This window comes from Copadichromis virginalis, linkage group LG16 (assembly GCF_057382275.1).
Source record: "Copadichromis virginalis isolate Kocher_CV1m ecotype Utaka linkage group LG16, C_Virginalis_male_GT1.1, whole genome shotgun sequence".
In the NCBI taxonomy this organism is placed as follows: domain Eukaryota; kingdom Metazoa; phylum Chordata; class Actinopteri; order Cichliformes; family Cichlidae; genus Copadichromis; species Copadichromis virginalis.
Window position 1 is genome coordinate 35,993,624 of NC_140633.1, and position 16,153 is coordinate 36,009,776.

At 38.2% G+C, this 16,153-nt stretch overlaps 1 protein-coding gene across 1 annotated transcript in view; it reads left to right on the top strand.

The window, feature by feature from the left end:
* Nucleotides 1-9,955, top strand: part of calcrla (calcitonin receptor-like a) — a 29,003-nt gene extending 19,048 nt beyond the window's left edge. Inside the window, exons 11-13 of the mRNA XM_085434600.1 lie at nucleotides 742-960; nucleotides 1,577-1,618; nucleotides 5,838-9,955. Coding sequence (XP_085290726.1) covers nucleotides 742-960; nucleotides 1,577-1,618; nucleotides 5,838-6,059 — 483 coding nt within the window. The 3' untranslated portion in view covers nucleotides 6,060-9,955. The remainder of the gene's footprint in view (nucleotides 1-741; nucleotides 961-1,576; nucleotides 1,619-5,837) is intronic.
* The last annotated feature ends 6,198 nt before the right edge of the window (nucleotides 9,956-16,153 follow it).

Below are 16,153 nucleotides of genomic sequence, written 5' to 3' on the forward strand. Positions count from 1 at the left end.
CCCACTGGTCCCCAAGCTTATGTTGTTTTCTAGGAATTCACCTAATCAGCACATTGGAGCATGCTTCAGAGAACGCTGGTCCCTTAGGACAGTCTGTACTAAATGTTCAGCCTCCAACATCCTTTAAAATGTTATGTGTAGGTTTCCTAACTTTACCGTGTATCAGAAGTAGACTCGGTGTCTTATAATACTGCAGTAACGGAACTGAAGACTTTCTCGGCTTATTAGAAAAAGCAAACATTCCTCTTTGATTTTTTTGTTAACACTTGTCTTGTTAGGATTGACGTGTTTAAAGAAATGATGCCTAAAAGAAGCTTTGTAGTCTCTTAATAATTCAAATACAGTACTGTGCAAAAGTTTTGATTTCTTTATCATTTGCTTCCAATGAACTAGAAGTACTTGTAATATTTTAGAAGTGGTCTTAAGCAATAGTTCTCCGGGCTGAACGTCTTTCAACATTTTCAGTCCAGTCCTTGTACCAGACTATTTTCAGAGGAATCGGCATGATGTGCATTGTGCCCTTAAAAAAATCTGAGGAAACTCCTCAAGAGGAGGACAAAAAAGTATAACCTACAGCAAGTAAACAGTGTCTAACAAGCATGTCACCAATAAAGATTTTCACCTCTTATAAGAAATTGCCATACTGCTCTTTATGCTCTTATACTTGAGGCATTGCTTGTTTTCACATCCTATCAAAATACTAGACTGTAATGCTGATTTATATATGACTTCCCCCTTTAGGTTAATTTGTTCTTTCTACTCAACATCGTGCGAGTTCTCATCACCAAACTGAAGGTGACCCATCAAGCAGAATCAAGTCTGTACATGAAAGCCGTGAGAGCCACGCTCATCCTGGTCCCTCTGCTTGGAATTCAGTACGTCCTGCTTCCCTACAAGCCAGAGGGACGGGTCTCTTCGGAAATATATGACTACATCATGCACATACTCATGCATTACCAGGTGAGACAGCGGTTATTAATCAGTGTGAAGGTTTGAGGGGATTCTCGTCATTTCTACACATTCATATAAAGCATAGAAAGCCGACTGCCTGTGGCATCTACGGCAGTCTTTAACTGTTCTGTTTGTGTAGTTCTGTTGTCATTCTATCATGCATATTTATTTTATTATGAAAATTGATTGCTTTGTCTCCTTCGGTGCTTGAGACATGTATTTTAATAAAATCATTTGTTAAATGGACATTAACCTCATTGTTTTCTAGCTTTTAACAAGAGTCAAACATTCTCATTAGCCAGAGAAAAGACTTTGTTTGTCTAGCCCAGGCAAGAACAGCAGGAAGTAAGGCACAAATTATTTGAGTTGAAAGAGACTGAAATCCGTTGGATGTTGATGAAGCGTTATCTGATCATCTTGAGCTGTCCCAGTGTGCGCAGTGCAGGGAAAATGTCTTGAGTAACAGCCTGAATCAGCTTTCAAAATGTATTCACTTTGACCTCTTAAGTTTCCCTGCTTCACAGCACTTTAGACCCTAAGATGTTGTCTACAAATGACTTTCCTGAGACCAATTAGTAAGCTGTATGTCATCTCTCTTTTAATGTGTTTTTTTTTTTCATTCCAGGGTCTGCTTGTGGCCACCATCTTCTGCTTTTTCAATGGAGAAGTAAGACAGGGTTATGCCCTTTTATTATTCTTTTTTTTTTTTTTTTTTTAGATATTTCAACACGTGTACACACCCTATCCCACACTTGTGCTGACCTCATGGTTGAGAAGGGTCATGCGTTGACAGGGTCATTGCCCTGGTGCTACTCTTCCAATGTTGGGGAAACTAATATGTAGTCATAACATTTCAGGCTACCAGCTTGATTACACTGAATGAAATTACAGCAAAGATACCCTAGAGAATAATCTAGCATGTTAAATTAAAAACTCTTGGAATGGGCTGTCCAAAGTACACCTTTGTTCAAAGGTCTTACTTTTTTGTCAGACCAAAAAAAAAGAAAATGCTGGTGATGCAAAAGTTTAGGAATGTTACCTTTCATTTTCTACAACCCAAGAAACTTCAGTCCAGGTCAGCGAATTACTAAAGTAGCTGACATCATCTTTGGGCATTTAGTAATAAATGGTAAAAATAAATCAACACCTATGATTCTGGATCCTTGCAAATGCATTGTTTCTACTTGCTTTCCCTGTGGTTATACCTAAAAAATGGAGCTTACAGTAGATTAAAGGAAGGTCAATTACAGCAGAGAAGCAATTTTTCAATAAACATTTTAAAATAAAATCAGCTTGTGCTTACAGCTGTTAGGTAAAGACAAAAGTCGGACTACTTCTCCAGCATTGCTCTCCACAGACTGAAAATTATGCTGCTAGCAAGCAGCCATGAGCTACATGCTGATTACTGTCAATTTTGCAGGCAATTGGTCTGCAGAGAACTTGACTTGAAGTGAATGGTTTACAAGATCCACTAAGTAACTTCCCTTTGATATTTATCTTGTGATTTTACTGTCATAGTGTGTCCTAACCCTGTGCTCATTATACGCTCAAAGAAAAAGTGGCATTGTTATTTCTGTACTCAGAAACACTGACTCAGTAAGGCACAATAGAACGACACTTTAATCAAAACACGTTTTTCTCAAAGAGAGCTTCAGAGAGAATTTACAGTGAAAGATAAACAATGCTATGTGAAGAAATGGATCATGCATGTTCCAGGTTTTGCTTTCAGGAGTGCCTCAACTATTCATGAAATAGATACACCAGTGTGCTGGAACCATCACACAGCTGCTGCAGACTTGTTGCTGCACATCCATGATGTGACATGTCCTGCCACATCCGAGAGGTGCTCTGTTAGACATAGATTTGGTCAATGTGGAGGCCATTTCAGTACAGTGAACTCATGTTTACTTTGCTAGAAGCAGGCATTAGGAGGCGGTACACTGTGGCAATAGAGGGATGGGGATAATCAGCAACAACAGTCTGGCTGTAAAATTAGCACCAAGGGGCCCAAAATGTGACAAGAAAGCATATCTCACTCCATATCTCAGACCACCACCACCAGCCTGAATTGTTTGCATGCTTTCATGTTGTTTACACCAATTTCTGACCTTACCATCCGAATGCTGCAGCAGAAATTGATGCTATTCAATCTTTTTCAATCTTCCATTGTCTGATTTTTGTGAGCCTGTGTGAAACATAGTCAGTTTCCTGTTCTTAGCTACCAAAACTGGTCGTGTGCTGCTGCACTCCATCTGCCTCAAGTTTCGGAGTATTTGCGTTTAGAGATACTGTACTGCATCCCTTAGCTGTAATGAATGGCTATTTGAGTGACTGTTGCCATCAGCTGAAAGCAGTCTGGTCATTGTCCTCTGACATCTGAAGTCAACAAGGCCTTTTCTCCAAGAGAACACCTGCTCAGTCAATATTTTCTCTTTTTGGACCATTCTCTGTAAACTCTAGAGATGGTTGTGTAGGTTGCAGCCCGTCTGGCACCAACAACCATGACCCTTCAGCAGATTGTCAGTCTGAATGCCTACATGCTGTTGCTGCCATATGTTTGACTAATAAGGCATTTTTACAAAATAACAGTTGAATTGATGTCCCTAATAAAGTGTCTCTGTGTCACAAGAATCTAATGAAGAACTAGAAAACAGAAGCACCCCTCCCCTGGTTCTCTGTGTATATATGTGCCCTACTAACCCACAAGCCGTTTGTTCTCCTTTTCGTACCCTCTCTTCCTCCCTCTTTTTCAATTCGTTCACCTCTCATTACTGCATTGAGATCTGCCTCGCCCAAGTCCCTAAGGCCTTGGCCAAACCCCAACCTCAGTACATGCTTACTGCATCTGCCATTGTCTACTAGAAACGTTGTTCAAATAGTCTCAAGTAGTGAATTACCATCCAAAAAATGAAGACATCAATATTATGCTGTGGTTAGCATAACAGCACACTATTTTAGAGTTAGGTAGACTCTCAAATTGCCCTCGAATTTATTACAGTTGTGCAAAAAATTTCCATGACGCCCTGCCGTTGTTCGTCCAGCAAAAACTAAAGCATGTAAAGCCCTTGTGTTACTTGGTACTTCTAGCTTTAAGCTAGGCTAGCCATGTCTCTGCTGTTTCTTGGTTGCTTACCAACAATGCTCCTGAGACTATCACATCCCAAAGGATGAAGTCATTTTAAGATCACATTTAAAATGTGGGAAATAAACAGATGTGCTTTCTCTCATAGATTAAGGTGATAAGAGGCATATCCCACTGCGCAAAGTGACGTCTTTTAGAAGTCATTTTTGGACGTATAATTTTGGTCCGCTGAAGGGGTTGTTTTGTAACAACAAGCGACGTCTTTTGTCTACATCCATTATACTTGTGTTGATGTCCGTATGACTTCCATGTATGGAATATTTATAGTACAAACAAATAAGTTATTTATTTTAATTAATTAATTATTTTAATTAAAACAGTTAAAGCAAAACTGGAACTTTAAAAATAACAAGCAAAACAAAAAAAAAGAGAGACAATAAATCATGTAATCAAGTAATCCATATATTTATATGTATCATGTTGATAACAACAATTTTGATATTTGTAAATAAAAAAAATAATAAATTTATTAATCATGTAAATTTCCTGCACCTATCATAGACATCCACATGACCTCCAAAAATATTACCCAGTCTAAAGTTCAAATGTTGAACATCATATTAACGTCCAGGCTGGGTCATGGTTAGATGCCAAAACTGTGGACCTTGTTTGGACATCCAGAATAGATGTCCAGAATCGGTCATGGACCAATGGACCCAATATAGACATTATCTGAACGTCTATCCAACGTCCATTGTTTAGTGGTGTTATCATGTCTATGAGTCATTTTAAAGGTTTCATATCAGCACAGATAAAAGAAGAAATGCAGTCCTTCGCAGGGGAATATTTTCCTATTTTCTTTCCCGAGTATCAGAAAATGTGAAAATGCTTACCAATTTTTATTTCTACCACTGCTTCAACTTTTCAAGTTTCGGATAATATACAATCATCATCTTCATATTTAAGAAATTCATCAATGAATTTCTTATACCGCTTTATCAATTAATTGTCTTTGAGTAAACTATTTCACTGACTATGTGATAATCAGTTGTTTCATGCTTACACAATTGGAGCTAGAAAGCTTTTAGCCTATATAAACATTAAGACAAAAACTTCACCTTAACTTTGGCTCTGTCTAAAGCACAGCTGTCGAATGCCAGTCCTCGAGGTCCGGTGTCCTGACATCTTTACACGTGTCCGTGCTGCAACACACCTGAATAAAATTTAGTAGTTCCTTACCTCTATAGAACTTGACTATAGGCTGATGTGGCAATTCAGCCATCTGATTTGTGTTACAGCAGCTTAAGAGTGAATGAACACTGTGCAATAAAAGTAGTTTTAGAATTATTATTTTTTTAAACTTACACTTTTATTAAAATATACTTGAGTAGGGTTGGGGGTTGCCACCTTGGCAAACAGTCAAGTCTTGCTAATGACCTACAAATTTTATTCAGGTGTGTTGCAGCAGGGACACTGCTGTAAATGTTTCAGGATACCGGCCCTTGAAGGGTAAAAGAATTCTGTTAACTGTTGTTTACCAATGTTGTGCTAAGATTTTACAAAAGTGTAATTGTCAGAAAGTCACCCTAGACTTTTCACAGATGTGCATGGAGAAGCTGGTGCCAAAAAATAAACCAAAAACCGAAGCAAAAAACCCCAAAAACATCTAAATATTTATTTTTGTATTTTGTTCTGCCATCTTATGCAAAATTACTTTGGGCTTATCACTTGAACTCTCAGGCTTTATATCACCTTTGAAAGCTTTCCTGTCAGCTAATATCTGATATATGATCCCTCTGGTCAGGTCCAAGCTGTTCTGAGGCGGCACTGGAACCAGTATCATATCCAGTTTGGCAGCAGCATAGGAAACCACTCGGATGCCCTGCGCTCAGCTTCCTACACAGCTTCCTCCATCACTGAGGTACAGGGCTGCTACAGCATCGACGGTCACTCGGAACACATGAACGGCAAAGGCTGCCACGACTCAGATGCCTCCATACTCAAGTCAGACAGCCCCTTCGCCTGATACAAACAGTGCTCTCAGACTCTGTCCATCCCACCATCACCCTTAAAATCTGCCACATGCTTGGAGCTCGCCATCCAGGAAAACTGGCCACTTCCCATAGATACATAGAGGAAAACGAGTGAGGGGGAAAAAGGATTGTCCATCCGGGCTGTCATGCATCTGAAGGAAATTATGACTTCTTATCCACACCAACACAGGTCCTTTAACTGTACTGTACGGTGAGCTTGATACAGCTACTCCTGCGCTGTGCTTTGTCTACAATTTGCATCTGAACTGCTTTACTTGGACTACGATGCTTTCAGATCTTTCAGCCTGACTAAATCATTTTTAAATCAATAATTACTGACTGCTTGATTATCCTCCCGGGTTCATGTTGTGCACAAAAGGCCTTTGGTTACACTGTAAATTCTTTTGACACAGTTAGTGCCAAACCAAGAAATCTTGCCTGCCTCATTTATTTTTTTCATTATCAATAATGAATCAGATAGGACGTCTAACATGTGCATATTGAAGTATTAAACATATCTGTATCTTTCACATGTTAAACTTAATTTATCAACATATTCGTGTTTATTAAATGAAAATGGATTAAATATCATACAGTATTTATGAAAGGTTTATATGTTACATGTTTGTTTTTTTATTTTCAAAATTAAATACTGATATAACTTGCCAGCAGCACAGAAAACTTTTCTTTGTTTCAGTGTTTGTTCCTGTGTGTGCAGTTCATGCAGGCGATTTTGGTTCGCACCACTAGCTCACGCTCTTCATTTCTAGTCAAGATGTTTGCACCTGCTCAAGTGATCCTTACTAACGTGTGCATCAGTTAGGCCACATGGTTGCAATGTTTACAGAATATTATCAAAGAGAAGCCACATTTGAATGTTGACAGCCAATGGTGTGTTTCATTTGAACTTGGAATTTTCCCAACCAAAAGTTTGTTTTTTGTTTTTTAACTGGAACACCCCCCTCAAATCTGACTTCCAATTCGGAAGGTTGGAGAATTCCCACCAACAACGATTTTACAATCCAGTATAGCAGTGCATGTAATCTGTAAAGCTTATATTGCTGAATAAGCCATATTCAGAGCATTGACCACGTTTTGTGTGTGAACATGCAGCAGTGGTGTTTTCCAGCTTATAAAATAAGCAAAGCGCTATATTGCTAGTCATGCGTGAATGGCTCTACCTTGCGAAGGAGCAGAACGCCGCTAGGACGCACCCGGCTCAGGAGTGACATCACACCCCACTCTGATGTGCAACTTCCAAGGCAAATGAAATGCAGCATTTATTTAAAGACTTGGCTCCTTTAAGCACACATCACATTTACTTTTACTGCTGTCTTTATCCTTACCCCTCATAAAGCATTTAAAAATAATTAAGATGTCAACAGTACTCAGTTTTCAGACAGAATACAGGAAGTTAATTGGATGACGTGCTGCTTTTTCCAGTACCGTAGTAGGAAGAAAATTAAATCAAATTGAAGAAGACCACAATTATTAATGTTCGCATGAAAGAGGAGAAAGATTTAATTCCTCTTGTGTAATGAACAAAGCCATGTTTCTGTTTCTTTATAGTGCAACCGTTAGAAATTACGGTAGATTCACTTCCATCTTCTTTGAAGCCAGTACACATTATTCTTTTCTACCTAAACTGAATCTGTATCTTAATGTTAGCAAGTGTACTATCTGTACTAAAAAGCTTACCGATTTGTAAGAAACTTCAGGCCGCTAAATCCTGATATAGGTGGGATTACTTTTGCATTTTGTCCCCGTCTTTTTACAGGATAGTCATGCTACGAAACAATATCTTAAGGCCAGTATGAACGTTTGAGTTTAGTGATCTTATAATCAGTTTGCACATAAAAAATGGAAAGTGCAATAGAAGCAGGCAAAATCGTGATGCAAAATGAAGCAAGCAACATTAATGTCCACTAACCTGTCCTGCTACACTGAAGACACTAAAAATGGCAAAAGAGGAGAAGCATTAGATCTGTGTGAAGTGTCAAGGAATAGCGTTCCTTATTTTCATGCATGAGCAAATTATACAAATCTCCAAAACTTCCACTGCCTGTTTGTTTTAGGTCTGACTGGTGCTTTCTCAGTTACTTTGATATGAATCCTACCTGGGGCAAAACCCTTCTTACCTCAGTGAACCAAATCTTTATAGTGATTAGTGGATAAAAATGCATGCATTAATTTAGCCTACTCTTATTCCCAGGGATGAAATACTGATGTTTTGTCAAAGCCTCTGGAGTCTCCAATACTTACAAGCTTGTGGTACTACAACACACCTAGTTTAAGGGGTCTCTTGTCCCCAAATCATCACATATTGACACTTGTAGAGGAGCTCTTGGTGTTGTATTTAACCACACTGGTTTAGAGCATTTTTTATACATGCAGGGTTATGAATTTAAAACTTGGTCCCTTCCTATGCCTGGTAGTTTTACTATTTACTACTATTATTTATGTATGGGACACCAGTGACATCTGATAGAATGTCAATATTTTGTGACCAGGGATGAAAACGCACAATTTACTCTTCTTTTTGGAATTTATTTAAAGGCTAAAAGTATTTTATTCCCCGAGAGTGAGGTATAAAGAAGACATTAAGGGTTAAGGTATATGATTTTATTTTTTGGAAAGAGCCCTCTGCTTTAGCACAGTGCTAATGCTAGTCTGCACACAGCCTTATTAAGAAGTGTACATGATAAACTTGTCACATTTTACACCACAAAACACTAAAAATTGTAAAAATGTGTACTGATAAAACAGTTTGAAAGCATTTACTGAGAAATGTGTGTTCTCATTCACATCACAGAACCTTCTTTGAACTTTTGTTTCTTTTTTTTATTTGTCTTTTTTCTCTTCACTGTAAATCATTTTAACACATTTTCCATAATGCTGGGAACACACGTCACTATCAGTCAATGTAAATATTTTATAAATCTAACATTTCTGCAAAGGGGACAAGTGTGAGTGTGCGTATGCATGATTTATATATACAGTATAAATGAGTACAGTATACTCATGAAAGCATTCAACCACTGTCTGTGTTTTATTTTTTTTAATGGTAGTAACTCTTTCATAAGATTCATTTGTGAAAAATCTCATGGATATCTGAAATAACCACCAATGAAAAGGTCAATACATTTACATTGCTGGCTATTCATTTATGTATGATAACTGTTGTATGTTTCCATTGTCAGTCTTTAATACAGCTGTGACTTAAAGCACTTATTTCTACACTAAACAATGAATTGGCATATTTTTAAGAAACATTATTAGTAAGTGGTTAATGTTTGAGGCAAAACCAATCAGTTTGCGTCATATGTTCTCAGTTTTCATTCTGTATTGATTCTATGTGAGATCAGGCTTTAATATCCAACATACAGTTTGTAGTTTTATCATATCATATCTGCAGGACAGTTTCTTCATTTAAACATAAACAATACAATCTGCATGTATGGTTGACGCTGTACTGCTTTGCAGCACGTGATTCATGTACAATGGGAAAGCTATAAAGTATCCATAAATAGTCATTTATTGTGTAGTAATGCCTCATAATCATTGATGAAAGTAATTTCAGATTTGTGGAAACGCCATAGGCTTTTGGTAAATGTAGTAAATCTTGTGTATCATTTAAGTTGTGTATTTATGTGTGAAATGTTTTCATATGACTCTCCAAAGGATTTGTGATGTCCCCGATGACACTTGGTAAAATGTTGTAAAGTATGACAAAAGTATTGAGGACTATGTCTGTAGGTTTTGTTTATACTGTACTGTATCTAACTTTGGTAGTCTTGACACATTGACTTCACACTGCTGTTTGAATGTAAATGGTTTTGTTTTATTCTCTGGATGTGAAGAACGTATATACACATATATTTACGTACAATGTCTCTTTTTTTATTATTTCACTGAATTAGACAATGTCGCTATCTTGTGTGTATCTACATACTAATACAGTATGTAGATACACAATATACTATATTAGTATACAATGCAATGTCTTTGCAATAGTTAAATTGCTGTCCTGCAGCAACTGCATCAGAATTTGTGGAGGAATTTCTGAACTTCTGTTTAAAATCGTTGAGGTTCTGGCTGGACTCTGAATGTAAACAGTGAATTTCTGTGAGATGGCAACAGATATGACAAACTAAGCAGACTGACTTTATGCACTGAGGTTGCTTCAAAGATAGCAACTGACTGCAAGTGGTTGTAGACTAGTCACTGTCTCTCAAAGGCAACAGTAACAATAATTATGGTTGTGCCACAGTCTCTAACCACCAGTTTCCTTAATTTGACTGTATGATTAGCAAAAGATACCCAAGCTAAAGACCTGCATCAAACTGCAGTACAATGTCCATAAAAAGTCCTGTTCAGGTTGCAAACTCTCGCCTGCATCATTCTACAGCCATTCAAGCAAATCTATTCAATTTAATACTTCGGTGTAACATTTCATATCATTCTCACTTGTCCCATCTACTATATACTTGATTTATGAGTTTTGTGTTGAAGTGAAACATCCCAAAAGAACACAGTGTAACTGAATTGTGTAGTTGATTTGACACGTCTGGGACTCTGTAGTGGGGGCTGTTGTAATGAGAAACATCTGCTATGTTGCCAAAGAGTCCCCACTGAAACCGTAAAAGCGAACAAACAAGCTTCATTTTTTTTTATGTTGTTCCGTTCCCGAATCCCTTAAGCGTTGGGTAATTTCTGAAGAGTCTATTAAAAAAATCATGTGATAATGGGAGATTATGACTAACACCATATTAATACAAATTACTTAATTTAACCTAGTTTATGAGCAACATATTAACAGGTGACTAAGTGCACAAAACTTGAAAGTGTTGCAAAGTACAGAAAGACCATGAGGTGCAATAATATTTTTTTTTTATTAACATTGCACAGACAAGTTGAATTTTATAGAGTGAAAAATGATTCATGGTCCCGCACTTTGATAGTTTGATACGTTTTTCACAAATCTATAACCTGTCATGTCTTATGCATTTAGAACTGTCTTAATTCTTCATGGCACCGACTGAACTAAGCGTAGGTTTCCTCACAGATTTTGGTCCATGGCTGCTGGCTGATGGTCAATCCAGCTGGAAGCTGCGGTACCATCAGTATAATGACAGTAGCATGGGTTGCTCTGATCTGTTTAAACACTGACTAGGAAAACTGAGCAATACATACTTTAAAATATGAAAATATGAGTTTTTTAACAGATATTTACCTTGATTATGTATTACAAACATCAGCCATCCATAACCTTAGCATGTTTTTATGTGTATAAGCTCCATTGACAAACCACGTCTCAGTGAATTTACTCTTTAATTTGGAATTAATGTTCATGCAAATCGAGACAATGTAGGGCTTAACACTGAATACAACCCTAATGCTACTAATGCTGTTATTGGTATAATGTTCATAAATATTTCAAATAAGCAAGGTCTTAATGGAATATTTAGCGGTATAATATTATTTATGAGACTATGAGAGATTATATTGATGCTACTGAGAGTGTGCACTTTAGCAGCACACTATACTTTTAAGCATTAAATTCTGCTAAACAAAGTTGTCTACTCAAATGAGTACAAAACTGTAAAACACTATAAAGGTAAAGAAAATCCAGCCTTCTACAGTATGCATCCTGCTTTGTCCAATTAAGACTCCCGGCACCACACATTTACTGCCCCACTGCTTACAACAGCCCAAGCTGACATATGGAATTTTTTATGACCCTTATCTGGCTCAGCATGTGGCAAGACAGGTTCGCTCAAAGCCACAACATGCCAACTGGGCAAAAGTTTTAAAAATATAATTTTCCCTCAGTGGTGAAGAATTGTTAAGAAACACAATTCCTGTAGTTATATGTCAGCAGACATTTCATGTCTTTTTCTTTGCTGCTTCTGGCTTGTATCCCTCTTACGTGACCTGAATAAGTAACTATGTACACTACTGGCTGAAAAAAGGGGGAGAGACTGCTTTAGGTTCCTGTCACCTGCACTTAGCCTCAAAAGCTGTGGTACAGCTGTACACTCCACACAGTGCACAACAGGGAGTTGTGTTTTTTTTATTTTCTTTTTGACATTGTGTACTTTCTTCTGCACCTTCGCCCAAATGAGCTATATTTCATATAAATGGCTCAAAGCATAAATAACAAAAATAAAATTAGGGAACAAGTCTGTTAAACTTCAGGGGATGTCAAGCTGTCCAGTTAGGCAGCACTAGTCATTGTGAATCAATTTGACATCCTTTGGTGCAAAAGAAACAGGTACCAACATGTCTGTCCACTGGAGAGGAAACGACAAGATCAAAAGAAATGGTTTTGCAGTTGGTAGCCTGCTCACTCCTTATCCTGACTAATTGTTTCCTATTTTTACTTTCTACTAATGTATGAGACAAATACTAGCATGAGATGGTACCTGCAGCCCATTGAGATAGCACTGGTACTCCAGTTCCTCTAAAATGATACATCTATACATGCTGTAGAGGAGATAAACCAGGGCCACGGATGAGCATCAACCCGGCAAACAGGACTTGCATCTGTTCCTTTGTGTTTCAGAACAAACTGTCAGAATCAGCCTCCATCAGGGTGACATGAGGTCCTTCCTTGGGACCTGTGTTCAAAGCTCAGCACAGTGCAGCGTGATTTGCTTTTCCCAGAGAACATTAAAACTGGCAGGTCCACTGCTGGCACCTCATTTACTTCACAGATGAGAGAAGGTTCCCACTGAGCACACGTAACAGATGTCAAGAAGTTTGTAGGTACAAACTTGTTATTGCACTGTCATGGTCCTGGGTCGAGTGACCCAGTGTTTGAGTTTTATGTATCTTTTGTATTAATTTGTGCCCTAGTTTAGCTCATCTAGTTAATTTCTAGATTGCTGTTTAGTCTTGTTGTCTCCCCCTGTACTAAGTCTCCCTGGTTCATGCATCATGTCTGCGTGGTTGTGTTTAGTTCATGTCATGTCTAATCTCCATGTTTCCTGTTTTACTTTGAAAGTCTGTATTCAATGTCAGTGTATTCAGTTTCACTTCTCCCGTCCTGTCGTTAGGTTCATGTGTGTCAGCTGTGCTCCCATGTGTGGCCACTTCCCCTGATCATCCCTCATGTGTATTTAGTCTCTGTGTTTCATACGGTCTGTGTCATGTCGTCTGTGTTCCTACCCTCCATGTCCTCACGGCCAGTCTGTACAATCATCGTCATGGTTTTCTGAGTCTCCTTGGTTTATCAGTATCTGTTTCCCAGTTTAGTTTAGGTTCAGTTTAGTCACGGTGTTTCTGCTTTGTGTTGAGACCTGTCATCAGCCACAATAAAGGCTCGCTTTCAGTTTAAGTTTACTGAATGAAATGAATGGCTGTTAAATGGAGTAAATTCTGAAATCAGTGGATGAATGTAAATAGTCCAGATTCAGTCTGTAACAAGCTCAATAGGATATAGCTGAACAACAAATGATGTTGTTAGCAAAGGGTTGTTTTTAAATTAGATGTGCTCTTACTGCTCCTTTACATTAAAAAACTAGACATTATTGGTGTTCTTGGCAACTTTTGCTGGTTGCTGCTCCAATAACCTTTCTTTTCACAAGACAGCTTTTGCTAGCTGAAAGATCCACCATATGCTACCTACTCAGCACCAACATCATACATAACTGTCACCGCTGCACCAAAATGACACTGTCACGCTTTTGGTTTAAACTGAACTGAAACCATAAAATGAGTGAGAATTTCATTTTGAAACAGCCGTTGCCTCATTACACCAAAATGTACTTCGGCTTTGCATAGCAAGAATGGCAACAACATGAGCTTCCCATTAAGGAAAACCAGTTACCCTCTTCATTCATTTCACCACAACAATACAGTCCACACCCCGAAACTGCACATCACTGACAAAACTGCAAAGGATGTGGAGGGGCGCCGATGTGTGCGCTCGTCACTATCTAATCGCCCCCCAACATGCACCCCTTCATGACAGCAGAGGAAATGGGAACAACAGGAGGTCTTTGGCTTAATGGAAACATTTACCCTGACTGATACTGATAGCTGCTGTATATACACACAGCAGAAGAGACACTGGAAAGAGGCCAAAGAAGTTTGTTTACGTTAGGGGGAACTCACAATTTAATATTTGCAGGTCACACAGGCGAGATTTTAAAGAATGTAGGCTGAGTGTAGGGTGAGTCTGTGTCATAGAAGCACGGATAACTCCCACACCTACCATATATCAACACGATCTGCATTGTTCCTCAAATATTTATACGGAGATGCAGGGAGATTCATCAATGTCAAAGAAAGGACAATTTTTTAATAAGAACACTTTCGTTTGATTTACTCTTTTAGGAATGCAGATAAAAATAAAGAAGAGAAATAAAGACAAACTGTATTAGTTTTGTTTTGTGGCTTCACCTTTAATCCATCCATCGCTTTTGTAATTTTCCATGCATCCGTATATTCATGCATTCCTCTATAGGAGGAGTCATTTGACTCACTTATCCTGGGAAGGAGGATCAGAGACACAGCCTAAACATCCTTTTCTTCAGCTTCCCTCTGGGGCTTTCACAGGGATCCCATATAGCCAAATCTGAACGTTTTATGTCTGACATGGGGTTAGATAATACACATTGAAACAGATGATGTGACCATATATTTTTAGCAATCATGGGAAACTCGTGCCTTTAGATATATGATGGAATAAATGCATGGAGTTTTTAACCCCAAGAGACCGTTTCCTATATAAAGACTGAAATGTTCATCAGTACAGTAGCAGCATTTAAAACAGTTACTCGGTTTGTCAATCTTTGACCTTCATTTCATCAGTGTAGCAATTAATATGCCTCAAGGATGGTCTGAGTGAGGCAATTAAAGGCTTAGCTGCACTTCGGACTCCTGGATTGAGCAGTTCAGTAACATGCCAACATGCTAATTTTAGCTGCTTTACATTCTTGCTAATTCATTCTAAACCATTTCTTTTAGCCATGTTAGTCGTGTGGGTGATTGTTCACTTTGTTGAAGACTAAAATGTGAATAGATTTGCATTAAACAGGGTTCAGGTAGACTTGTTTCCTATTAGACACTTGTGCAAAACTGAGATGGTAGGCAGGGTGAGTATTGTGTTTGACAGCATTTTAGCATTCTAGCATTTTATTATGATGGCATGGGCATGCTACATTAGCTTAAAGCTATTGTGATCAAATATTCTGTCTAGTGCTTCAAACGATAAGTCAGTCTGCGGTTCATTTTAAGTTCACGTTGGGAAATATTCATCCTACTGTATTTAATAAATGAGTTTATCCTCCTGTGGCTAGTCAAATTGGTTTTAATAGGACACTATCTGGGAAATCTGACTTATTACTTTAGCACTATAATATACCAGGAAATTGAGCCTGACTCTGTCTGACCCCCCACCCCCTTCCTTCATGCACTCCTCCCTTGTGCTGTGATTATCTCCCCAGGCTTCTCTTTATATCCTGCAGCGTACATGTTGGGGCTACTTTGCTTCACGGTATAGACAGGTGCAGATATCTGAGAATCTTGGGGTCGCTTCTCTCTCTGGCCATGTGACATGAGGGGTTCATCAAGCCTCCACATTCCTTGGGAAACACTCAAAGGGGGTACTTTGGTGTGCAAGGACACCGTGACATTGTGACGGTATAAGGGGAGGAAATGTTTGAGAGACATAATTAATGTCAGTGAGTTAGAGTTTGTGAGAGGAGTTAAATATCAACTGAGAAATAACTATATTGTATAATAGTTGGTGCCACCACACATCTATTGGTTTATCTTTAGAGTCAGCTATTTCAGGTTTCAACATTCAAAAAATTGTTGCTGTTTCATTCATATTAAATTCAAATTAAGTTGAGGTGAAAACTGGCAATGAACTTGCACAAATTAAAGTATCAGAAGCACAAGAAACAAACAAAGAAATACTATAGTACTACAGTACAGTGATGGGATGAAACAGCAGAGCTAGAGCTTAACAAATAATATACTAAAAAAATTAATATAAAGTACCAGCAGAGCATACTGTATTATTGTATTGTATGCATGCGGTTTTATTCAAACTTGTACCGTTGCAGACAAAATATTG